Source organism: Bos taurus, chromosome 7 (assembly GCF_002263795.3).
Source record: "Bos taurus isolate L1 Dominette 01449 registration number 42190680 breed Hereford chromosome 7, ARS-UCD2.0, whole genome shotgun sequence".
Classification (NCBI taxonomy): domain Eukaryota; kingdom Metazoa; phylum Chordata; class Mammalia; order Artiodactyla; family Bovidae; genus Bos; species Bos taurus.
Genome location: NC_037334.1, coordinates 18,010,859 through 18,036,563, shown reverse-complemented (window position 1 = coordinate 18,036,563; position 25,705 = coordinate 18,010,859). Strand labels below are relative to the sequence as shown.

General features: G+C 51.9%; 2 protein-coding genes and 1 long non-coding RNA gene across 10 annotated transcripts; 1 reads left to right on the top strand and 2 right to left on the bottom strand.

The window, feature by feature from the left end:
• The first annotated feature begins 36 nt into the window (after nucleotides 1-36).
• Nucleotides 37-4,772, top strand: LOC112447359 (uncharacterized). Its single transcript, XR_003035512.2, has 3 exons — nucleotides 37-779; nucleotides 898-1,132; nucleotides 1,308-4,772. It is a non-coding gene; the product is annotated as an uncharacterized lncRNA (long non-coding RNA).
• On the bottom strand, nucleotides 1,246-11,011 carry SLC25A41 (solute carrier family 25 member 41). 2 transcript variants are annotated; one of them, XM_024994270.2, is made up of 7 exons: nucleotides 8,717-11,011; nucleotides 8,311-8,466; nucleotides 7,628-7,780; nucleotides 6,946-7,053; nucleotides 2,979-3,146; nucleotides 2,748-2,895; nucleotides 1,246-1,675 (listed from the first exon to the last, which is right to left on the bottom strand). In XM_024994270.2, the coding sequence occupies exons 1-7, from the start codon at nucleotides 8,918-8,920 to the stop codon at nucleotides 1,503-1,505; spliced, it is 1,110 nt and encodes a 369-aa protein (XP_024850038.1). In that variant the 5' UTR covers nucleotides 8,921-11,011; the 3' UTR covers nucleotides 1,246-1,502. The 2 variants fall into 2 exon arrangements, with proteins under 2 accessions (XP_024850038.1, NP_001069309.1); NM_001075841.3 differs by lacking the exon at nucleotides 1,246-1,675 and having other exon boundaries at nucleotides 2,155-2,895; nucleotides 8,717-8,984.
• Nucleotides 11,012-11,340: 329 nt separating this feature from the next.
• On the bottom strand, nucleotides 11,341-24,988 carry SLC25A23 (solute carrier family 25 member 23). Of its 7 annotated transcripts, XR_003035511.2 has the most exons (12): nucleotides 24,666-24,988; nucleotides 23,470-23,596; nucleotides 22,824-22,911; nucleotides 22,424-22,535; nucleotides 21,280-21,438; nucleotides 21,037-21,189; nucleotides 20,730-20,837; nucleotides 19,277-19,444; nucleotides 14,330-14,480; nucleotides 14,110-14,168; nucleotides 13,131-13,311; nucleotides 11,341-11,829 (listed from the first exon to the last, which is right to left on the bottom strand). XR_003035511.2 is itself a non-coding variant. In XM_024994947.2 (11 exons), exons 1-11 carry the CDS (start codon nucleotides 24,819-24,821, stop codon nucleotides 11,808-11,810), a joined length of 1,425 nt encoding a protein of 474 aa, XP_024850715.1. In that variant the 5' UTR covers nucleotides 24,822-24,988; the 3' UTR covers nucleotides 11,341-11,807. The 7 variants fall into 7 exon arrangements, 6 of the variants coding, with proteins under 6 accessions (XP_024850715.1, XP_024850721.1, XP_024850717.1 ...); XM_024994947.2 differs by lacking the exon at nucleotides 14,110-14,168; XM_024994949.2 differs by lacking the exon at nucleotides 11,341-11,829 and having other exon boundaries at nucleotides 13,112-13,311.
• Nucleotides 24,989-25,705: the final 717 nt, after the last annotated feature.

Here is a 25,705-nt window from a genome sequence, read left to right as displayed (position 1 = left end):
CGGAGAGGGACGCCCCCTCCGGTCGCCGGCTTGACGGACGGCGCCGCCGCGCCAATGGGAGGTGGTCGCCCCTCCCGGGACACCAATCACAGGCTCTGGAGGCGAGCGGCCAATCGGAGTGCCGCGAGAGGCAGTGGGCGGGAGGTACCGCGAGATCGACAGCTCTGGGAAGCAATGGGCTGCGGGCTGACGGCTTTGGGCGGGCAAATTGAGGCGATCGGAGGAGGCCGAAGGCCCAATGAAGCAGGAGTTCCAGAATCGCGGGGCGGCTTCTGAACCGGATTGACGGCTCCTAAGAGTCAAGCGGACAGGAAGGAGGAGTCTGGCGAAAGACTTCTCTGAACGGGCTGGGTGGGCGTCCAGTGAGATCGTCGTGTACGCAAGCCAATGGGTACACATGGAAGGCGGTCTTTACAGAGATTGGCAATTAATTTAAGCCAATCTGGCGAGGTCAGTGTGATACGCTTGCGTTTGGACTGAGTTACTTTAGCGTTAACCAGAATCCTTTTCTAGTCCCGTCGTCTAAGCCAATGGCTGAGTGGCGGGGGAGGGTGTAAGGTGACTGACCTCACCCTAGGCAAATGACAATGAAGGAAATGGAGGTGCCCCGTTTTGGTGGGAGCTAGTGGAAGCGCCGCTGCATTGGGGCGGAGCCAGCCACCAGAAGCCGGGAGGCGATTAGCCGGAACCGGATTGAATGGCAGCCGACGTGGGCATTGGCCACCGGCTGCAGGAATTCAAGCCTGACGTCTGGGTTAGAGTCCCCGGAGGCCGGCCGGGTAAGCCAGGCACGTGGCCTGCTTGAGGCCTTGGAGACGGGTGCTTCCGGGGGTGGGTTGGCCCCAAAGCAAGAGGAAACTCAGGGATCCTCTCATACCCTCTCCTCTTTCCATCCAGGGATCTAGAGTCCTTACTTCTCTTCCAGAAATGGAACCAGCTCTCCTACCAACTCAAGGGTCTAGATTTCCTCCCAGGACCGAGGGATCCTAGACTCTTAATTCGAAACCCTACACCAGCTTCACATAAGGTCCCTGGATCCGAGCTCTAAGCTCTGATCTAGGCCCTCAGTTTATCTTCTGGACCCAGGCATCTTCCAGGCTTCCAATTCCTGTTCAAGACTAAGAGGCCCAAGGTACTCCCGCCCGCCCTCCCCCCCGCTCCCCGCCCCCCCCCCCCCGCCCCTCACAGGACCCAGGTATCCAGATCCCCAGCTGCCCTCCTGAACCCAGATATTCCAGACATGGCCAGCAGAAACCATCTGTTTATTCCTCGTTGTCTCCATGTTCACCCTTTTGCTCTGGAATCAGGACAAGTCGCAGCAAACCAAACTGGAGTCCAGACTCCACTGGGGAGGAGGCACCAGGAATCTTCTGACCCAGGCAACCAGTCTGCTTCTCTTGACAAGTCTGCCCTTGGTCCCGAGGCTGGAAGGCCCTTTGGGGCCAGGAGACACTGGATCTTCCCCTCCATTTCTGCCCAGGGTATGTCACCTAGTTCACTACTTATACTCCCAGGGTCTTCTTCATGGCTTCATACACCACGTAGCTGATGCCGCCTGCAGGCAGCACCTTCAGTAATGTGGGGGTCATGCCTCGGTACAGCCCTGGCCAGCCCTGCTGGGCCAGGATCCTCCGGAAGACTCCACACATGGTGGGGTTTGAACCCTCCACAGTGTCTGTGGGGACAGAGGCAAGCTCAGGGCCTGGGCCAGAGATGACTTGGCATCAAGGGGCGTGGGTGGAGAGTGGGGAGCTGGAATGTTGGGAGATGGGGACTGAAGTGAGGAGCACAGGGTCTGGGGTGTTACCTGAAAAGAAGCTTGGAAGCCTTTTAGAGGAAGTTGGTCAGTTTATGGAGAGTGAGAAATTTTCAGGATTTGTTTTAGGGAACATCTTAGAAAACATTGCAACTTCAATATTCATTGGAAGGACTGATGCTAAAGCTGAAGCTCCAGTACTTTGACCAACTCGTTGGAAAAAACGCTGATGCTGGGAAAGATTGAGGGCGGGAGGAGGAGGAGGCAACAGAGGCTGAGATGGTTGGATGGCATCACCAACTCAACAGACATGAGTTTGAGCAAACTCCAGGAGATAGTGAAGGACAGGGAATCCTGGCAGGCTGCAGTCCATGGGGTCACAAAGAGTCGGACACAACTTACCGACTGAACAACAACAAAGATCTGCTAGAGCTTTGCAGTGTGCTAAGGGGGAGTTTGGGGACATTTTCAAGATTAAGGTGGTGAGCTAAAAACCTATTTGGGTATTTGAGGATTTGTTTAGGGGTTTGAGAGCCCATTTGTGGGAGGCACATTTGGGGAGTTCCCAGGATGTTGGGGAGGTGGTTATGAGTTTGGGAATGTCTAGGTGTCAGTTTTCGAAAATTTAGGAACCATTTGCCTTTTGGCACCAGGTGAGGCCTGAGTCTGATTTGGACAAGTTGGGGGGTCATTGGGGACTATATGTCTTGAGATCAATATGGAGGCCTGAGTCACATTCAAGGAGGTTTGTGGGAGTCCTTTGGGAGCTGGGTGTTCATTTTAGTGATATGTAGGGTTAATTGAAGGGACTGGGATCAGGTTTGGGGGTGAGTGTAAATTTGGGTGGGTTCAGGAGTCAGCAGAAATGGGCAAGATCAGATATGGAGAGTCTGGGAGTCAGTTTGTGTGTGTTTCGGGGGGTCATGAGAAAGTTCAGAGAGTAGAGGCAAGGGATCATGGTATGCGAGGTTGCTAAAAGGGCCAAGCTGACCTTGGGCTTGCATCCTGGTGCGCACCAAAGTCAGCGGGTAACTGGCCATCTGTCCACAGGTGGTGGACAGTGTCACAGACGACAGACTGACCAAGCCACTAGGGTCCTTCATGTCCCTGCCTGATTTCAGCCAGAGACAGTTGAGCATCTAGGAGAGAAGAAGGCCAGGAGGAAGCTCTCCACGGGCCTGGGTTCACACCGCCCCTGCCAACCCCTCTGTGAGACCCCCACCTCATAGACGGCCAGGTCGGTGCAGGCATACGGGATGATGCCAAGCATGTTGGGGAGGTACCCACGGTAAAGGGCGCGGGTGCCCTCCTGCTCCAGGATCTGCCTGGCGCAGTCCAGCAGCCCCTTGTACTGGCCGGTCCGCCGCAGGGTCAGCCGCGTCTTCAGCACCTGGGGAGGATGAGGAGTAAGGCAGCTTATTTGAGCTAATCGCCTCAATGACCCTCCAGCACAGGAGGCAGCTGCTCAAGAATGCACATAGCTGGGTTTCAAACCCAGCTGCCTTGGCCTGTAAGTGCTCTCAACCCAAAGGGTGAGGGAGGGACTTCCTCGGCAGTTCAGTGGTTAAGAGTCCATGCTTCCACTGCAGGGGGCACAGGTTTGACTTCTGGTTGGGGAACTAAGGGGGCTTCCCAGGTGGCGCTAGTGGTAAAGAACCTGGCTGCCAACACAGGAGACATAAGAGATGCAGGTTCAATCCCTGGGTCAGGAAGATCTCCTGGAGAAGGAAATGGCAACCTGCTTCAGTATTCTTGCCTGGAGAATCCCATGGACATAAGAGCCGGGTAGACTACAATCCATGGGGTCGAATAGAGTCAGATACAACTGAAGCGACTTAACATGCACACACGGGGAACTAAGATCCTGCGTGATGTAAGATACAGCCAAGAAAATAAAACTAAAAAAAAAAAAAAAAGGATGAGAGAAGTGATGTGAGCTGGGTGGGGACTGCAGCAGCCCTAACCCAGCCAAACTCGCCCTACCTGGACCCCAGGTAGGCAGATCTGCCAGTTTTCCCAAAGAAGCCAGAAACTGAAGTTTTTATGAAATGCCCAACATCAAAATGTTGGCAACTCAACAGCTGTGCAAAAGACAGCACACCGTTTGTGGTAGGCAAAATTCTCAGGTGGTCCCCATGATTCCTGTCCCCATTATACACTTGCTCTGTTTAATGGCCTCCTTTGCCCTTGAAAATGGTCTACACCTGTGAGCATGATGGACTGTGACTCTCTTGGATCAGGGTACACAAAGGACAAAGGCAGAGAGATTCTGCAGATATAATAAAGCCCCTAACCAGTTAACTTTATTTATTTTTTAGATTTTTTTAATTGGCATGTAATTGCTTTACAATGTTGCCTTAGTTTCTGCTGTACAGTGAAGTGAATCAGCTTTACATGTACATATATTCCCTCCCTCTTGGATCTCCCTCCCACCTGCCCCCCATCCCATCCATCTCGGTCATCACAGAGGTGAGCTTCCTGTGTCACCAGTTGACTTAAGTTAATCAAGAGAAATCATCCTGAGTGGGTCTGACTCAATCAGGTGAGCCCTTTAAAAGAGTCTGAAAGAAGAGATAGAAGGATCAGAAACACTCCTGGATTGGTTTTTTATATCTTGGCCATACTTCTCGGCTCACAGGATCTTAGTTCCCCAACCAGAGACTGAACTCAGGTCCATGGCAGTGAAAAAAGTGTGGAATCCTAACCATTACACCGCCAGGGAGTTCCCTAGGGTTGGTCTCAAACAAACTGTTACGGAGAGGACCGCAGGGCAGGGAACAGTGGGTGGCCTCCAGGAGTTGAGGACTCAGTCTACAGCCGTAAGAAGCTGAATGCTGGTAACAACCAGGGAGTTTGGCAGAGGACACCCACGCCTCAGATGGGTCCATTGGTAGCCCCACCGACTGACACCTTGATTTCCATCTGATCAAATCCTGAACTGAGGACCCGACTAGTCAGTGCCCAGACATGACCCACGGAAACAATGAGATAATAAATCTGTATCATTTTAAAAGCTCTTGAGTGTGGTGATTTGTTATGTAACCATCAAAATAAAAATACTTCACAGGTGCAAACTAATATATAGAAAGGTAAAGAAGGTTCTACTTCTACTGTATAGCACAAGGAACTATATTCAATATCCTTTAATAAATCTTAATGGAAAAGGTATATTTTTTTCATTAATATATTTATTAAAGATTGTATATGTATGACTGAATCACCTTGCCATACAGGAGAAATTAACACAACACTATAAATCAGCTATATTTCAGAAGTAAAAATATGAAGAAACTCAACCAGACAAGGGCAAGAATTATATGAAGAAAGCTTTAAAAGACCGTTTAGGGGATGAAAAAGGAGACTTGACCAAATAAATGGATGTATTCTTGGATATGTAGACCCAATATTGTATAGAAAGTGAAAATGAAAATGTTAGTCGCTCAGTCATGTCTGACTCTTTGCAACCCCATGGACTGTAGTCCGCCAGGCTCTTCTGTCCATGAAATTCTCCAGGCAAGAATACTGAAGTGGGTTGCCATTGCTTCCTCCAGGGGATCTTCCCAACCCAGGGATCAAACTTGGATCTCCCGTACTGCAGGCAGATTCTTTACTATCTGAGCCACCAGATGGCAATAATATCTAAACTCATTTGAGTTTAGAGTCAGTGAGTAAAAAACAAATACCAGTGTGTGATTTTGTTTTCTGAACAAGGCAGATTACTTCTAACATTTTAAAAGGAAAAAGAAATCAATGGAGAATAGCCTGAAAAACCAGTAAGAGAAGGAATGGGGAATAATAAGACATAATATCAAGCCTCAAAAATGAAAGACTGGGCTGGGACTTCCCTGGGCGTCCAGTGGTTAAGACCCTAAGCCAATGCAGGGGGCAAGGGTTTAATACCTTGTTGAACATATGCCAACGGGGTGCCGCCAAAAGAAAAAAAAGGGGCAAAACTACATAGACAGTAACGTGATCAGTGGTTGTTAGGGACTGGAGGAAAGAGGGAGAGGTGAATACGTGTAGTACAATGACTTATTAGGGCAGTGGAATTTTTCTGTGTGACGCTATTATGGTGGCTGCGTGTCATACGTTTGTCAAAACCCATAGCAAGTCACAACGCCAAGAGTGAACCCTGATGTCAACCATGGGCTTTAGTTAATAACAATGTATCAATATTGGTTCATCAGTTGTAACCAATGTACCACCCAAATTCAAGTTGTTAATGATAGTGGAAACTTCGTATGTAAGCCAAGATATATATGGGAATGCTCTTGCCCTTTTTACCTAATTTTCCTGTAAACTTAAAACTGTGCTACAAAATAAAGTCTACTCATTAAAAAAAAATTAGAAGATCATTTAAAATTAAAAAAAAAATTAGAAGTGCATGAAGAGAACCCAAGTGACAAGAAGAGAAAAAGTGAAAGTGTTAGTTGCTCAGTCATGTCCAACTCTTTGCGACCTAATGGGCTGTAGCCCACCAGGTTTCTCTGTCCAGGGGGATTCTCCAGGCAAGAATACTGGAGTGGGTTTTCATTCCCTTCTCCAGGGGAACTTCCTGACTTAGGGATTGAACCCAAGAAGAGAAAGGTCAGAAGTAAACCCAGGGACGTCCCTGGCGGTCCAGTGGTCCAGCTTCCACTGCAGGGGGCACAGGTTCCATCTCTGGTGAGGAAACTAAAGATCCCTTGTGTCCAGTGATATGGCAACAAAACAAACGAACCCCACCAAAACAAACATACCAACACATATAGGAATTTGGGGCTTCCCCAGTGGCTCAGCAGCAGAGAATCCGCCTGCAGTGCAGAAGCTGCAGGTTCAATCCCTGGGTCGGGAAGATCCCTTGGAGGGGGATCTACCCCTGCGAAGTATTCCTGCCTGGAGAATCCCCACGGACAGAGGATCCTGGCAGGCTACAGTCCTCGGGGTCGAAAGGAGTCGGACACGACTGAAGCAACTGAGCATGCGTGCATATAGGAATTTAGTAAATTATAGTGGTGGCATCTTGGGTCATTGGTGATGGAGAGGAGAGGACCCATTCAGTAAATAGTGTTGAGATGACTGGGTAAGCCATCTGGAATACAACTTTGATATGTCTTACATAAAGAGGAGGAGGGGGCAGGGAAGGAGGAAGCCATAGCAGCTGCCACCCAATCATCTTGTTTCATCTTCTATGGGGCAGATACTCTTACCTCCATAGGGTTGATGAGCGTCTGGGAAGTGGCCACAGCCAGAGAGCCAGCAAGGAGACGTTCCTGAAAGGGTGGGGACTCGTGCACTCCACAGAAGTAGTTTTTACACTGGAATGGGAAAGAGGAATGTGAGAATTAGCCTCCTTTCCTTCCTGAAACTCACCCAGGGGAAGAGGTGTGGGACCTGGAGTATTAAAATATGTCTTGGGGGCTTCTCTGGTGGCTCAGTGGTAAAGAATTTGCCTGCCAGTGCAGGAGATGGCGGTTGATCCCTGATGCGGGAAGATCCCACATGCCTCGGGGCAACTAAGCCCAGGCACCACAACTACTGAGCCTGTGCTCACGAGCCCCGAGGAGCCTGGGAGCCGCAACTACTGAGGCCCCATGCCCTAGATGGGGCTTACTCTGCAACAAGAGCCCCAGAGCCCTTACTCTGCGATAAGAGAAGCCACCAAAATGAGCAGTCTGCTCACCACAACTAGAGAAGGCAAAGAGGAGCCTCCACTCACCGCTACTAGAGAAAGCCCATGCACAGCAATGAAGACCCAGCCCAACCAAAAATACGTAAAATTTTTTTTTACGTATGTTTTGGATAAAAATCTGGGCTTTAGGGGGCCGTGGGTACCAGAGAGGTGACGGCTTGAGGGTGGGGCTGGGGAAGTAGATATCCCCTCACCCCCACCTGTTCGAAGACAGAGAACTTGATGGCGTACTCCGGGGCAATTTTGAGCACATTGATACCGTTGCCCCTCCAGAGTGAACGGATGCCCCCTTCCTGGATCAGGCTCCGGAGACCTCCCAGCAGATTCATGAAATTCTTCTTGGAGGAGTAGACCTGGAAATATGGAGCCCCTGTCAGCCCTCTGAGGAGCCCTTCACCTCATCTCCGCTCAGCCCCATCTTTTTTTTTTTTTTTGGTATATGGGACCTTCATTCCCTGCTAAGTCGCTTCAGTCGTGTCTGACTCTTTACAACCCTGTGGCTTATAGCCCGCCAGCTGTCCATGGGATTCTCCAGGCAAGAATACTGAAGCAGGTTGCCACTTCCTTCTCCTAGGGATCTTCCCAACCCAGGGACTGAACCACTTCTCTTATGTCTCCTGCATTGGCAGGTGGGTACTTTACCACTAGCGCCAGCTGGGAAGCCCTGACCAGGGATCAAACCTGTGCCTCCTGCAGTGGGAGCACGGAGTCCTAACCACTGTCAGACTAGGGGAAGTCCTGCCCCCTTCTAACTCCAACTCTGCTCCCAACCCCACCCTTGTCCCTCTTTCTGATTTACATACTCACCCCCCCCCTGAACTCCATCAGCTCCACTTCCATCCATCCCCACCCCAATGGCCCCAGCGCCATGGTCCCCACACACCTGCATGTACACCTTGGCACGGTCCAGAGGGGCCGTGCCTGTGCGAGACACTGCCCCAGCCATGGCTCCCGAGAGGAGGAACTTCCACAAGGCTCCCTCATTATCCACTTCCAGGACATCCACGGGGACCATCAGCTGCTCCCCTGTGTCCAGCACCTGCAGGACAGACCCAGCTCCCACCCACACTCATCCAGGCTGGAGGTCTTTTTCCTGACACATCTCTAGAACCTCCCCTCCCCCTCGGCTCCAGTCCAAGGCTTGCCCTGGTCCCCACAGCTTCCAGGTGGCAGTCCACCCAGGCTGGCCTGGAGGGGAGCGGGGCATACAGAGTGGGCGGGCAGGGTGACCTTCTCCCTCTGCAGTTCCAGCTGCAGGTTCTTCAGGGCCTGTGGTTTGCCAAACTCACCTGCTGCGATGGGGAATGCTCCGGTTCTCTTTCCCCCAGGTGCCCAAACACGTACCCATACACGTGGGTACAGCCCAGATTCCGGGAGGGGGCTGGGGGTGGGGGTGGGGGACCAGTTTTGGTGAAGAAGGCCTTGACCCTCTTAAACAGGGTCTGGACCCGCGAGCTGGGCTTCTGAGTTTGCTCTGGTTGGGCTCCCATCATAGCTGGAGGGTCAGGACACTCGGGTTCAAATCTCTGGCCAGAGGTTGGCCCATCCAGCAACTGTGTGGGAGGGGTGCTTTGTAAATTTGGGCCCCAGGGGATGATGAGGTCACAGTGGTCCTTGTGACCTCACTGCATATGGTAGACAGAGTGAGTGTCTCCTCCCCACCCCTACCAGAGGTCCAGATCCCAATCGCTGTAAACCCACGAACATGTTATGTCACGTGGCAATATAAGGGAGAGGGAGTGGATTAAATTTGCAGATAGAATTCAGATTATTAATCAGTTGATGAGGAGATGGAAAGATGACTCTGGATTCACCACAGGGGCTCAATGTAATCTCGCAAGTTCTTCAACAGGGAAAAGGGAGGCAGAAGGGTCAGCGTTAGAGGGATTGGAGGTGAGAAAGACTCCACAGGCTGTTGCTGACTTTGAGGATGGAGGAAGAAGGCCACGAGCCATGGAATGCAGGTGGTCTTTTTAGAAGCTGGAAAAGGCCAGTCAGCAGATTCTCCCCTGGAGCTTCCAGAAGAGGCCAGCCTTGCTGACAGCTTAATTTTAGCCCAGTGAGCTCCATGTCAGGCTTCTGACCTCCACAACAATGTATTGTTTTAAGCCACTAAGTTCGTGGTCTTTTGTTACAGCAGCCACAGGAAACTGACACACTGCCTTTCATCCTCACGTCAACAGGAGATGGAAGTGGGGGAGAAGGGGAAGTCTTTAGAGTTCCAAGAGAGAGGCACACCGTCAGTCCCTGAAGTGACACTGGCACAGGTTTGGAGTCAGATGGCCCCGAGTTTGGATTCCATCTCAGACTCTTCTTGCTGTGTGACCTTGGGGTACCTGCTTTACTTCTCTGAGCTGCAGTTTCCCCATCTGGAGATTGGAATTCATGATTGACTCTACCACACAGCGTTGTCAATAGGATCCAGTGAGAGTCTCTGTTGGGAGCATCTCCATTGTCCAAATTGATCAAAACCCCCAATATCATCCTTGATTCCTCCTTTTCTCTCTTGCGCCGTCTGTCACTACATCCTGTGGGCTTAATCTCCAAAGTATATCGAGAATCCGACTGCTTCTTATCATGTACATGGCTACCACCTTGGTCCAGCCCATTGTCACTTACCTGGACTAGGGCAGTGGCCTGCACCCCTGTTCCCCCAGCTCCAGACCTAACGGTTTAAAGTCTGTCCTCCCTGCAGCAGCCACCAGAGGGCGCGCACCCTTCCTCTGCGCATAGCCCTCCAGGGCTTCCACCTACCCGCCCAAGTCCTCCCCACAGCCCACAAAGTCCTGCTCTACTTGCCCCATCCCCTCCCAGCCCTCCCCTTCTCCCTCTCTCCCACTTGCTCACTCTGCTGCAAACAGGTCTCCTCGCTGTTCCTCCAACACACCAGGCATGATGCTGCCCAGGGACCTTTGCACCTGCTGTGCCCTCTGCCTGGGATGCTGTTTCCCTAGGCATCCCCATGGCTCCCTTCCTCACCATTTAAAACTCTTTATTCAAACATTACCATCTTCTCGACTACGCTTGCTGTTGTCATTGTTTAATCGCTAAGTGGTGCCCTACACTTTTGCGACCCCATGGACTGTAGCCGGCCAGGCTCCTCTGTCCGTGGGATTTCCCAGGCAACAATACTAGAGTGGGTTGCCATCTCCTTCTTCAGGGGATCTTCCTGACCCAGGGATAGAACCTGCGTCTCCTGCATTGGCAGGTGGATTCTTTACCACTGAGCCACTAGGGAAGCCCTAAAATAGAATATTACTCAGCCTTAAGAAGGAAGGAGATTCTAACACCTGCTACAACACGGATGAACCTTGAGGACATGATGCCCAGTGAAATAAACCAGACAGAAAAGGGCAAATAATTGCATGATTCCAGTTCTAGGAGGTCCCAGAGGAGTCAAATCTGGAGACAGGAAGTAGATGGTGGGCCCAGGGGCTGGGGGAGGGGATGGGGAGTGAGTGTTTAATGGGGACAGAGTTTCAGTTTGGGAAGATGAGAAAGTCCTCGAGACGGATGGTGGGGATGGTTGCGTGACAATATAATGTACTTAATGTCATAAAACTGTACACTTAAAATTGGTTAAAAGGGTAAATTTTATGTAACATGTATTGTACCACAATAGAAAAATATTTAATTTTCTTGTTGTTTTAAGCCCCTTGTTTTTGATAACTTTTTACAGCAGCCCAAGGAAAAGGACACACTTGTGTAATTAGAAAAACATACAGGACAAATTAGGAGGGCTCTTGAATGTGGACTTGCCCCTGCACCCACTTTACAGATGTGGAAACTGAGGCTCATAGAGTCATTTCCTGGTCTCCGTGAATGATGGATGACAACCCATGTGTCTTCCCTGTGAGTAGTTAGAGGTGCTCCCACATGCACCCACCCCCTTTCAGTAAAAACCACAATGAAAGAGCTTAGAAAATGTATTCCTTTGTTCTTTTCCTTTGAAATCACACACACAGGCAGGGCACAGGCAGGGAGGTGGGGCGCAGTGTAGCTGGAGGAGGTGGAAGCGTTGGGGGAGCGGGTCCTCCCATCCCCCAAACATCCCAGTTCCTCTTTCACAGTCCTTGAATGGGGTTCCCCAAGGACTTGGAAGGAATGGAGAGAGGGGGTTCCCCAATGATACTAAGCTCAGCATCCAAATATAAAGTGCAGAATGTACAGGGTGGGGGGCTGGGGTAAGTAGGGGGGATGGGTTGTCAACTCCTCTCTGGTACAAAAATAGACCTGGAGTGAATTTGGGGGCTTAGGGGGTTGGGGCTTTGTTTTGCATCCTTGGTTTGTTGCTCCTGGTTTCCAACTCTGAAGCCCGGGGAGGGGCCGGCAGTGCTGGGGTGTGTGTGCATATGGGGTCCCCTTCATGTGTTCCCAGCTTCAGATTGCCTGCTTGCCGGCCCTAAGAGAGAGGGAGCCAGGCTCTGGGGGTTGTGATCAGCCTATAGGTGGGAAGAGGGTGTGAGACCAACAGAGTGCTGGAGGAGCATTTGAGCGCACCTTTCGCCCAACCCTGCCCCTGCCCCAGGCCTAGGGGCATGTCCATGCTAGGGGGCTGGGGGTCCAGCATCTGTGCAGGGCCTGGGAGGGATATCTCCTCCCCTTGCCAGCATCAGCTGTGTCAGGACTGTGGGCACATCCTGTAGGTTGTCAAGCCGGGAGCCTGGAACCTGGGCTTCCTGCAGGCTCCATAGACTGTGGGGTTTGTGCCATGGGGGAAGGGCTCTGGTGTGTGTCTGGAACAGGGGCGTGTGGGATCCAGGGTGCTGACTGGCCTAGTGGGAGCTAGCTGGGGGCTCTGAGCTTTCAAGGTCCAGTGCCTGGGAGGGTTCAGGTCAGAGGTCAGGGGTTAAGGGGTTGGCATCCAGTGCCTAGAGGTGGCAGGGTCTGCCTCTTATGGGTGGAGTTTCAATGTCCAGTGCCTGCGGTCTGGGGTCCTACAGTCGTAGTCACCTGGAACCGCTCCTCTGCCATTGGGTTCTCGAGGTTGTGGTTTGAGGAGTGAGGATCTGGCAGATCAGGGCTTGGGAATCTGGTGTCCATGGTTGGGGGTGTCGAGGGAATGATGCTTGAAATGTGGGGATCGGGGAGTTGAAGCAGCGGGATCTGGGACCCTGTGTTGAGGTAAAGGGATTCAGGAATCCAGTGGTTGGAGGGAGAGGATTCAGGATCCAGTGGATGGGGTCCCAGGATCTAGGCCTCGCATTGTCAGGATACCGTGGCTGAGGTTTCTTGAGATCCAGAGTCCAGTGGTTGAGCTTGGAGATCCAGGACTCGAAGCAGAGGATCTAGGATCCACCAGTTTAGGGCTGGGGATCTAGGATCCAGCAATGCCTGAGGACACTGGATCCGGTGCCTGAGGCAGCTGGTTGGGGGGTGCGGTTAGATACTGGGTCGGTGCTGCTGTGGTTGGGGTGTCAGGATCCATTAGCTGGCTTGTGGGGGATCCAGTGGTTAAGACATGAAGGTCCAGCACTCAGGACGGGGGTGAGAGGACAGGGAAACGTGGGATCCAGTGGCTGGAGTGTGGGGACGCAGGACCCAGTGGATGAAGTACGGGGATCCTGTGGTTTGAATGGTAGGGTGGGGGGAGGACCTGGGATCCACTGGCTGGCTTGTCGGTCTCCAGTGGCCCAGGTGTGGGGGGACATCATGATTGAGGTGAGGGATCTGGGGGTGGAGGGTGGGTTCTGGGTCCCTCACCTGGACGTGACCCCCAGGGCCTGCTTCATGTTCTCGTAGACCACATAGGAGATGCTCACAGCAGGGATAACCTTCATGAAGTTGGGGGCAATGCCCCGGTAAAGGCCCCGCACGCCCTCCTGGGATAGGATGTGACGGAGGAGACCCAGCATGGAGAGCTGGGGGGCTCCCTCAATGGAGGCTGGGGAGGGGTGGGGAGGTCAGGTAAGGCCAGAGGTCCCCCTCTCACTTCCCCCTCTTTCCCCACCACCCCCACCAGGGCTGGGCCAGGTAGTCATTGCAGTAAGAGGGACTAACAGTGGAACCTACGACTCCAAGTTGGGGCTTCTACTGGCCTTGGACTTGGCTGCTCAACGTTTCACCCCAATCTGGAGGGCCCCATTTGGGGATGATGAGAAGCAGAGCAGATATGTGTGGAGGGGGAGGTGGGAGAGGACACAGAAGTGTCCTCCTCCTGGAGCTCCATCCCTTCCTTCTTCTCTCAGCTAAACTCTGACTCATCCTTCCATTCTCCATCCCAAACCAGCTCTTCAGGGGAACCCTCCTTGGTGCCCCAAGTCCGAGTCTGACTTTTTCCCCTCCCCTTCATTCAACCCTAAATCCATACTTAATTTTGGGATGATTTATTCAGCACCTTCCTCTCCAGCCTGGAAGCCCTTTGAGGGTTGGGAGACTACATATGTGTTATGTGCGGATAACCCCTGGCAAAAATCCCAACACACAAATGCTAAAATCCCCGTAGAAATTCTCAAAAAAAAAAAAAAAAAAAAAAGATTGAGGGATAGTAGGGGGGAGAAAAAAGAAAAATAACCTCAAAAAAACAATCCAGAGAAACAGAATAGAACAACTGTAGCCTGTAGCCTGGCGCTGTTGCTCCCTGGCCTGGCTGTAACCCAGCCTTGCAAATTAGAACTCAAAGAACCAGCCCAGAAAGCTTGCCTCCCAACTGAGATCGCTGGGATGCTCACCCAGTACTGACCGTGTCTGTTCTCCTGCTTAGGATAAAGGGCTCCCGTTCCAGCGTCACAAAAGGGTAAACTGAGGCCCAGAGAAAAGTCAGGGCTTGAGTCAAGGCCAATCCAAATTCCAGGAGGATCCCAGCCTGGGACTCTGCCTTCTCAGGAGGAGGAGCTGGGGGATGGGGAGATGGGCCCGAGTTGTGAGACCTTTCATGTCTCCTTGTCCCACCCAGGCCTCACCTTGGGCCTGCATGCGGGTCCGGACCAGGGCCAGTGGGTAGCTGGCTATCTGGCCGCACGTGCTGGAGATGGTGCCACAGGCCAGGAGGACGAGGATGCCCGGGTCAGCTGAATCGTGGCTATACTGCTGGAGCCACCGGTTCTTCAGGGTCTGGGAGGAGTGGAGAAGGAAGGAGGGTGGGTTGGAGCTAGGTGAAACCAGAACCCTGCTGGCTGGCTTCTGTATCCTGTGACAGCTGGTCTTAGCCAAGCAGGCTCTTGCTTAGACTTCACCTAAAGGGGACTTCCCTGGTGGTCTGGTGGTTAAGACTGAGCACTTCTAATGTAGGGGGCCTGGATTCCATCCCTAGTGGGGGAACTAAGATCCCACATTCCTGCTGCACCATGGGGACAAAAAACAAACAAAAAACCTTACCTAGACTCTTTCTGGGCTTCCCTGATGACTCAGATGGTAAAGGATCTGCCTGCAATATGGGAGACCTGAGTTTGATCCCTGGGTGGGGAAGATTCCGGGGAGAAGGGAATGGCTACCCATTCCAGTACTCTTGCCTGGAAAATCCCATGGACAGAGGAGCCTGGTGGCCTACAGTCCATGGGGTCGCAAAGAGTCAGATGCAACTGTGCACACTCACACAGACCCTTTCTGGTATGTGGAATAATGGCCCCCTATTGTTCCTCCCCTAATCCCTGGAATCTGTGAATAGGATACCTTCCTTGGCAAGAGGGACTTTGCAAATAGGATTAAGTTAAAGATCTGGAGGTGGGAGATTATGCTAGAGCTTTCAAGTGGGCCTGATGTCATCACAAGTCTCCTTCTAAAAGTCAGAGAAGGAGAAGTGATGACAGAAACAGACATGAGAGAGAGACACGAGGTGGGGGAAGAGGCCATGTTGCTGACCTTCAATATGGAGAAGGGGCCATGAGCCAATGAACGTGGACCATCAGAAACTGGAAAATCTAAGAAAATGGATTCTCTCCTAGAGCCTCCTAAAGGAAAGAAGCCTTGCTGACACCTTGATTTTAGCCCAATTAGACCTATTTTATGGGTTTCTCTGGTGGCTCAGTAAAGAATCCCCCTGCCAATCAGGAAATGTGGGTTTGATCCCTGGGTCGGGAAGGTCCCCGGAAAAAGAAATGGCAATCCACTGCAGTATTCTTGCCTGGGAAATTCCATGGACAGAGAACCTGGCAGGCTACATCCGTAGAGTTGCAAAGAGTCAGACATGACTGATGACTAAATAACAATTACTATCCCCATTTCACTGATGAGAAACTGAGGCTCAAGGGAAGTTACTTGCCCAAAGCCACAAGATAAAGGTGACAATCAGCATTCAGAGTCACCCCCAAGTCCAGAGCTATGCTCTTGGCCAATCCTTTCTGAAGCCTTCTGTGAGGCCTCTGTAAGTCCAGGATCTTTTTTCTGACCTTGGGACTGGAAAGGCTCATAAATTGCATTTCCTGAGTCAGTCTTAATCCATTGCTAATGGCTTCCCAGAACTGTGTTGAGAGAGACTCAAGTGTGGTAATGGATTGGTGATGTCTGGTCTGGGTGTGGAAGGGGCAAATGAGAAGTGTTTACTATACTGACTTTGGGGCTAGAGCTGCATTAGCCAACTAGGTGTTTAATGAGTTTTTAAGAGCAGTTCTGTTAAAAAGAGGTTTTGATACCTGGATAAGAATGGCCAACACTGCACTTAAAAAAGAGTAAATCTAACTAAGGAAAATGAGATAAAATAATTAAAAATTTTAGATGTTAAAATCAGAGGCTTAGAATTTCAAAGATATATTAATAACTGTGAATAAAGTTAAAGTATAAAAAAGGAAATAAAACATGTTTTAAAGTGAAAAAAAAAAAAGTAAATCATGTTTCTACAGGACTTCTCAGAGTCTTTAAGAGACTAATTAAGATCTTGAAATGTCAAGAGGGCACAGGGCTTCTCAAACTACTTAGACCTCTGAAATCACTTTTGGGGTGAAGAATGAATGAAATAAGGTTGTGTCTTATTTCTGCTCAGGAGTCTTAATGGCTTCCTATCACCTTTGGGAGAAACCCAAACTCGTGATCTTTGAGTCCTTGCTGATGTCAGCTCCATCCGGCCACTCAGGACTGCCACTCTTCAACAGCAAAACAACCAACCAATCTAATCAAAAAATGGGCAGACCTAAAAAGACATTTCTCCAAAGAAGACATTTAGAAGGCCCATGGGAACGTGAAAAGATGCTCAATGTTGCTAATTATTGGAGAAATGTAAATCAAAACTACAGGGAGGTATCACCTCACACTGGTCAGACTGGCCATCATTAAAGAGTCTACAAATAATAAATGCTGGAGAGGGTGTGGAGAAAAGGGAACCCTCCTACACTTTTGGAGGGAATATAAATTGGTACAGCTACTGTGGAAAACAGTATGGAGGTTCCTTAAAAAATAGAGATGCCCTTTGATCCAGCAATCCCACTCCTGGGCATATATCTGGACACAACTAAGATATATGCACCACTATTCACAATAGTTGAGACAGGGCAACAACTTAAATGTCCATTGACCATATAAGTGCTTACTTAAATAAGTACCATATAAGATGTGGTACTTACATGCAATGGACTACTAGTCAGCCATAAAAAAGGATGCCATAATGCCATTTCCAGCATCATGGATGGACCTAGAGATGATCATACTAAGTGAAGTAAGTCAGGGAAAGACAAATACCATATGATATCACTTGTATGTGGAATCTAAAATACTATACAAATGAACTTATCTGTGAAACAGAAACAAGGCTCCAGACACAGAAAAAACACTCATGGTTACCAAAAGGGAAAAGTGAGGCGGGAGGGATAATTTTGGAGCTTGGAATTAGCATATACAAGCTGTTTGTGTGTGTCAGTAGCTCAGTTGTGTCTGACTTTTTGCAACCCCATGGACTGTAGCCCACCAGGCTCCTCTGTCTGTGGAATTCTCCAGGCAAGAATACTGGAGCGGGTTGCCATTTCCTTCTCCAAGGGATCTTCCTGATCCAGGGATCAAACGTAGGTCTCCTGCAATGCAGGCAGATTCTTTACCATCTGAGCTACAGGGAAGTCCCATAGACACAAACTACAGTATATAAAATAAACAAGTTTCTACTGTATAGCACAGGGAACTACATTCTATATATTGTAATAAGCTGTAATAGAAAAAAGAGAGACTTTCACTCCTCCAAGAGACCAAATTCATTCCTGTGTCTGGCCCTTGGCATTGCTGTGCCCTCTGCTTTGTTCACACTCTTTTGATATATATTCAGCCCATCACTCCATCACCACCTCTCAGAGGCATTCCCAGCAATGCCCCCCTCCTGCCCACAGCTACTTTTGATTACACATTCTCTTTGTTGTCTTCTGAGAACTTTTCAGGATCTGAAACTATTTATTTGCTGGTTTACTGCCTTCTTTGTTCACTGGAGGGGTGTCCCAGGAGGACAAGAATTATGTTGTACTCTTTGAATGCATGCATCGGAAGGACTGGTGCTGAAGCTCCAATACTTTGGTCACCTGATGCAAAGAGCTGATTCACTGGAAAAGACCCTGATGCTGGGAAAGATGGAGGGCAAGAGGAGAAGGGGGCGACAGAGGATGAGATGGTTGGATGGCATCACTGACTCAATGGACGTGAGTTTGAGCAAGCTCAGGGAGATAGTGAAGGACAGGGAAGCCTGGTGTGCTGCAGCCCATGGGGTCACAGAGAGTTGGACGCGATTTGGCAACTGAACAACCACCTCGGATGCAGCAGCCAGCACAGTGCCAGGCACTTATGGATGCTTAGGAGACAGTAGCTAAACCAACACATGAATGAGCGAATGAGTGAAGCTTTATCTCATTTGGCTATTTATGTAGATGCTGGGTGCTGGTCCGGCAGGTAGGGTTGGCATGTATGGGGGATCTCAGATCAGACCAGTTATGTCATTTGTGGGACCCAGTGTGAAATAAAAATAAGGGAGGACCCCTGTTCAAAGATTACTGAAAATTTTAAGATGGGACTTTCCTGGGGGTCCAGAGGTTAAGAGCCCACCTGCCAGTGCAAAGGACATGAGTTTGATCCCTGGTCCGGGAAGATCCCACCTGTCACAGGGCAACTAAGCCCGTGAGCCACAACTACTGAGCCTGAGATCTAGAGCCCAAGTGCCATAACCCCCGAAGCCCACGCCCCCTAGAGCCTGTGCTCTGCAACAAGAGAAGCCACGGCAGTGAGAAACCTGTACACCGCAACTAGAGAGTAGCCCTCGCATGCCACAACTAGAGAAGGCCTGAGTGCAGCGATGGAGACCCAGTGCAGCCAAAAACAAATAAGTAAATAAAAAGAAAAAAAAATTCAAGATGGCAACAGCAAAGCATTCAACCAAGCCCAGGGCCCTTTTGAGTTGGCAACTGGACAGGCTGCCCACCTAGGGAACTGGGCTGGATACAAACACTGGGGCAGGGATGCCTGGGGACTTCTGTGGTAATTGGGAGAACCTGGTGATCCTGCCAGGAGAAGGGAGAAGCAATGGATGAGGCCTCTGGAAGAGAAACAGCAAAAACTCCTGGCTCCTTCCTCTCCTGATAAAGGTCCCAAGATGCTGACCATGGGTGTGGATTTTATAGTGGCGATGGACACCGAAAGGGGCAGGCCTTAAAGAAAACATTGGCTTGGAGGTAGAGGCGTGTTAGTTCATCTTTGCCTGCTCCCTTGATTCTCTGAGCTGGAGTGGTCCCCAACTTTCACATGTCCTGAGACCTGGGAAGACCAAACTACAGATGGAAGGTTCTTATCGTAGGAAGTGGAAGAGTGGCAGGCGATGGGGGTGCAATGCCTGGAAAGGTTCCCCAGGATCCCATGGCCCATGGTGCTTTGCTTCTCCACCTGTAGCTATGGAGGTCAACTGATTCAGACCCCCAGGGAGAGCAGACCCCAGAGAAGGGAGTGCCACAGACCTCGTAGACGGCCAGATCGATGCCCGCGTAGGGGATGATGCCCAGAACGTTGGGCAGGTAGCCACGGTAGAAGGCACGGGGCCCTTCTCTCTCCAGGATCTGCCACGCGCAGTCCAGCAGTCCCTTGTACTGGCCCGTCCGGCGAAGGGTCAGCCGTGTCTTCAGCACCTAGGGAGAACCCGGTTATCCCTGGAAAAGCTGCCTTTGGAATCACAACATCCAGGAATGAAGACAGCTGGGTGGAGACACCCTGAGAATAACTGAATTAAAAGAATCATTTCCTCTAGAATCTATCTTCTGCCTCCAAACTCTATACCCACAAACTGTTACATCTATCAGGGTTGCATGTGGCACCCACTGCTAACTGTCTCCCAATATCTTGTTATCTTCTCTCTTAGCAATAGAATCTGTTATTTTCAGCAAGTACACAGCTTCTAGAAATATAGACTACATTTCTCAGCTTCCCTAGGTGTGTGGCCATGTGACTGAGTCCTAGCTGATGAAGGTGAAGAAGGATGCCAGGCTGTCAGAAAGCATCCTTAAGGTCACGGAGGTGTTCCTTCCTTTGTTTTTCCTTCTTGGCTGGAATGTGGTTGCTGTAACTGGAGCACAAGCAGCCATTTTGGTCCATAAGGAGGATGCTACATGCTGCGGTGGTAGAACAAGATAGAGTCTTGTTCTCCAACACTCTGAAGCCACTATACCATCCCTGAACTGCTCACCTCTGGACTTCATTTATGTGATTTAGGTTTTCTATCACTCACAATCCTAACTGATGCCTGGTACAACCTGAAACTTGAAATGATTTCTCCAAAAACGGTTTCACTTGGAAATGATTCCCTTGGGGACAAGCATCCTGGAAACCAGGATCCTTAGAGGAGGCATAGCCATCAATGGCTGCCCCCTACAACTGTTATCTAAACAGTTAAACTAACACTGATCAAACCAGCCAATCCTGAAGGAAATCAACCCTGATTATTCATTGGAAGGACTGATGCTGAAGCTCCAGTACTTTGGCCACCTGATGTGAAGAATCAACTCACTGGAAAAGACCCTGATGCTGGGAATGACTGAGCGCAGGAGGAGAAGGGGGCCCTTCTCATCCAGAGGATGACATGGTTGGATGGCATCATTGACTCAATGTACATGAGTTTGAGCAAACTGGAGATAGTGAAGGACAGGGCAGCCTGGTGTGCTTCAGTCCATGGGGTTGCAGTGTCAGATATGACTGAGCTGAGCGACTGAACAACAACAAACCAACAAACCACTACTGTCTCCAGAAATCACATGTCAAACTGTGATATGCAGACCAGCTACACAAGAAACAGCATTGCTGTACTGAGTCTGAATCAGGAAGAGACAAAGTGATCACCCAATGCTTAGTGGATCAGTGTGAAGTGGATCATCCCAACTCCCACAGTGCAACAAGGTCTCTGCCAGGGCTCCTCCTCACCTCCATGGGGTAGATGATGGTTTGGGCTGTGGCACCAGCCAGGGAGCCAGCCACAAAGCGCTCCTGCACATGCAGTGTCTCCTGTTGCCCCCGGATGGCCCGCTTGATCTGAGAAGGAGACACAGAGGTGGCGGGACCTCAGGGCTTAGCCTTCCGTGGGCTTGAAGTTCCCCTCTGCTGTCCTGCTGGGGGCATCCCATAGGGGAACCGATGCCCACTCCCAGGGGCCCGAAGACATTCCCCCACTCCCAGGCCAATCCTGCAGACCCCATGTCTACAGTCCATGCCTCCCCACACCTGCCCCCACCTGCTCATAGGCCATGAACTTGATTGCCGACTCAGGTGCAATCTTGAGCACATTAATCCCGTTGCCACGCCACAGGGAGTGCACGCCCCCCTCTTGGATCATGCTCCGGAGGCCCCCCAGGATGTTCAGCCGGTTGGTCTTAGAGGCGTGGACCTGGGTGGGGGGAGACAAGGTGGCTTTGGGGTCCCTTCCAGGGGTCCAGGCCTGGGAAAGGAGGGGGTGGGTCTCTCCAGGGCCTCTCACCTGCATGAAGACCTTGAGGCGGTCCAGAGGGGCTGTGCCTGTTCGGGACACAGCCCCCGCCACCGCACCCGCCACCAGCTGCTTCCACCACATGCCAGTCAGCTTCTCCTGCTCCGAGAACTCATCCGGGACAGTCAGGCACTCACCAATATCCAGGACCTGGGGATGCAGAGGCTGGGGGTGTCATGACCCACTGGGGCTGGGGAGAGGTGACTCTGCTCTAAACTGGGGTGTCTCCCCCATGAATTCCAGGATACCCAGAGAGTCCACCAATCCAAGAGATCTCTCTCGGATCCCTACCCGACCTAGCCCCACAGTCTCCATGAAAGGTAACGTCCTTCCTGGGGACCTCCACCAAATCCCATCAAAGCCTCCTATTCAAGCCTCTGCTCCATAAAGATCCCTCCAGAGCCAATGAAATCCCTCTGCAGGATTCTACCCAAGGGTCTCTTACATAAGGATTCCAGAAGATTCCTGCAGGGCCACACAAGATCCTACCAGGGGCTTCCCATATCAGGAGCCTAGTGGCTCTCTCCTGGGGTCTCCCCCTGATCCCCAGGGGTGTCCCCCACAAAGATCATCTGTCCTCTAGCATCTCCACTTGTGGACTTCTTAACCAAACCCCTCATAGGTCTCCCAGGGTGGGAATCTCTGGATCTCTCAAGAGATTCTCAGCAGATCCCAAGGATGGATCCCCTCCAGATGCCATCAGATCCTATCAGAAGCATCACTCAGGGATTCCGACCCCAGAAATGACAATCCAGAGCACTTCTTCCCTCAATTTCTAATGGATCTCATCAGACCCTCCAAAAACAGTGGCTTCCTAACTTGTCTTTTCAGCAGCAGAATTCTTTATTGGGCAGAACTAGAAACCAGCAGAAGGAGAGCTGCGTGGGTAGAGGGTGGGAGACCAGATGCCCCATCTGGTGAGCCCTCTCTTGCCTACCTCCCCAAAGCCCAGCAGTAAGTCTGAAGGGCTCCCATCAGTCCCCAGAGTCCCAGATGAAGGAAGCAGAGAGCAGAACCTCACCCTCAGGCTGCTCCCAGTGGTTCCTCCCACTAGAGTGCTGATCCAGCCCCAGCCCCTATGCCCTGGGAAAGAGAGGTCCCAACCACCAGGCTGGGATCGTCACCCCCACCTCACCGTGGAATGCTTCCAGAAATACAGCACATCTTCCACGTTCTCCAGCGAATGCAACAGGAAGTGGTCACGCCACTCCTGCCAGTCAATGGTCATGGTGCCATCACGGTCCATGCTGGTGGGGGGAGGGGCACAGGTGGGACAGAATCAGTGCCTGGGGCTGGGAGGTGAGTTGAGGGAGGTGAGAGATTCTGGTTGGTTTGGGGAGGAGACTGAGCTCCTTGGCACTGCGAGGCCCCCCGTTTTACAGAGGGGCACACTGAGGCTCCGAGCAGGAAAGCAACTAGCCCAAGATCTCAGATTCACTCCCTCCCTGGTATTGGGTCCAGGGTTCAGAGGCTTGAGGTGGCTGAGGGGGTCTCTGGGATCTGAGTTACCTGGGATTGTGGACCCAACCACTCACCTGTGCAGGATTTTCTCTGCCTGTTCCAGTGAGATGGAAATACCTAGGGCTCGGAAACTCTGCTGGATCTCAGAGACGTCAATCTGACCTGGGGAGGGGGGCCGAGGGGGGGACCCTGAGTCAGAGGACCATAATAGCTTGGACTGGGGATGTCTAACAAGACTAGGGCATGCAGAAACCCAAGGTGAGGTGTGTGGCAAGGTTGCAGGGAGGGGCCCTTGACCCACTGGGATCAGAGAGGTGGAATTGGTTCATATTGGGAGGGACTTGCATTTGCTGAATGAAGGATTAAGTCCAGGAGTAATTATTGGGGTCCCCATGCCACAGGGAGTTGAGGCCACACTGGACATCCAGAAAATGTGATGGGGGTGGCTCTGTCTCACAGGGAATCCAGGAGCAATGTGGGGAGGGGAATCTTTGCATCACAAATAATAACACTAATAAATAATAGGGTCCCACCCCATTAGGAAAAGGAGGTGGGATAGGCCAGCTGGGCCCAGAAGCACCTAGCTGAGGGTGAGGAAAGCTCCCGAAATAGCCTGTGAGTCATCAGGGAGAAGCGGCCCTCCCCCCTTCCTCCTGGCACTGCCAGTTCTAACCCCATTGGGGTCTCCAGGGCCCCCACAGCCCCATCCCTGGGCCTTACCATCCTGATTCCGGTCCAGACTGTGGAACAGAAGTAGAAGGCGCTGTTCCCGCTCCTGCAGGTAGAGGATAAACTCCTCCAGGTCAAGGCCGCCATCTGGGTCAGTGTCACCCTCAGGGGAGATGCCCTGGCAGGGGAGAAAGGTCAGAGAGAGCTCCTCTAAACTACTCCCACAATGTGGGGCATGACAAGCTTATGTCCCAGGAGCCTGAGCCCATCACTCTGCCATCAGCTCTCCCCTCAACAAGATGCCCAAGGCCATGGTAGGTCTGTACAGTGGACAGCAGTTGTCCAACTTTCTTGGCGAGCAAAATGAGGCTCGTCAAGGTCAAGTAACTTGTCCAAGGTTACAGAGCTGGGAAGTAGATAGGTGGACCTGGGCTCTTTGTTTCTGCAAGCCTGTCCTTCCAGCTGTCTCTTATAAGAACTTGTCCGCATGGCAGTTTCAAGAGCTCTCACTGGAGACGGCGCTGGGCAACGTGGTAGCAAGGACACAACCACACTGAGCGTCCGCTGGGCCTCTGTTTACCCATCTGTAAAGTGGGAGGGTGATTGGAGGTTTCAGGGTGCTATGGACACAGTCCAGTGGCATCTGGGTCTTCAGGTGTAGAGGGATTGGGGTCAAGTTCCTGCTTGGATAGGAGCATCCCCAGCTGAGGGCAGCCTCAGATAGGATTGGGTCCTTGGCTGGGACAACTTGGGGCATTGAGCCAAGTCCTAGAAAGGACAGGGAAGGGAATGTAAACATAGAGTCTGGGGCAGCTGCCTGGGAGAGTAGTGGGTGCCCAGAGCCGGGTAGGAGGGAAGGGAGGGCATGTTTCCTGTAGGTGGGTGCAGGCCATGTCTCTGGGTTGTGCAAAGAGTTCAGAGGAGGGTGTGTCCTGGGCAGTGGGCAGAAAAGCGCACGTGGCCCCATTCCCGGGCAGACATCCTCCACCCAGAGGGAGGAGGGGGACGGGTTTGGCAGCCTGAACTGCAGGCCTGGGGCCTCGGTTGTCCTGTCTTGAGAGATCCCGTCAGGCCCGGACACGAGCGGGCACAGGCAAAGAGACAGGGACGCTCAAGGTAGGCACGGATCCTGGAGTCCAGCACAGGCTGTCACGGGCGACTCCCGGCGCTCCATTCAGGGGCTCAGATAACCCGGCGCCAGCTGGGCCCAGCGCAGCGCACCAGGAGGAGTATCCCAGCGGGGGTACCTGTTGGGCGCCGCGGTCCGGATCGCCCCCGCCCAGCCGGGCCAGTCCCTGGCGCAACTCGCGGATGTCCACGCGACCATCCTTGTTACTGTCCAGCTCTTCGAAGAGGCGACCCCAGCGCTGACGCCGCTCGGCCTCGCCCGGGCCCCCCCGCATGGCGCCAGCCCGGGGGGGAGGGGAGGCCCGGCAGCGGCGGCCTCAACGGGGGCTTGACGGCTCCCCCTCCCCCCCCGGGGCCCCGCAGGGCCAGCTCCGCGGCCACTGCCACTGCAGCCTGCGCGCTGCCTGCCGTGCTCCGGCACTTGTAGGAGGCGGTGACTGCTAGCCGTCGCCGCCCGCCCCAGAACTTGCTTCTCCTCCCCCGACCTACTTTGGGGGGAGGGGGCTGAGGGCGGAGCTGGAGGGGGGAGGGTCAGGGACGCCCGGGTATTAGCACAACCGAGGATGCACCACCGGAGAAGGCAATGGCACCCCACTCCAGTACTCTTGCCTGGAAAATCCATGCACGGAGGAGCCTGGTAGGCTGCAGTCCATGGGGTCGCTAAGAGTCGGACACGACTTTCACTTTTTACTTTCATGAATTGGAGAAGGAAATGGCAAACCACTCCAGTGTTCTTGCCTGGAGAATCCCAGGGACGGGGAAGCCTGGTGGGCTGCCGTCTATGGGGTCGCACAGAGTCGGACACGACTGAAGCGACTTAGCAGCAGCAGCAGCAACAGCAGGGAACACCACATTCATTCTGGAAATGGAGTGGCCGGAGAGAGCAATATCTCACGTCTGGTTTCGTAGCTCCTTTTCTACGTGCCTCACTTTACCCTCTGCCCAAGGAGGCGAGGTAAGGAGATCTCGAGGACTGGGTTACGTAATCCCTTTCCACTTGACCTCCTGCCTCTACTAATTTTCATCAGGAACTAAAGTTCTCTTTTTTCCTAGACGTTCTCAAGGACCAACTCCGCGCCATCTAGGCCTGCAACAGCCCGCCCGCTCCAATCACATTCCCTACGCGGCCACTGAAGCACAATATCTAGCCGTGCTGTCA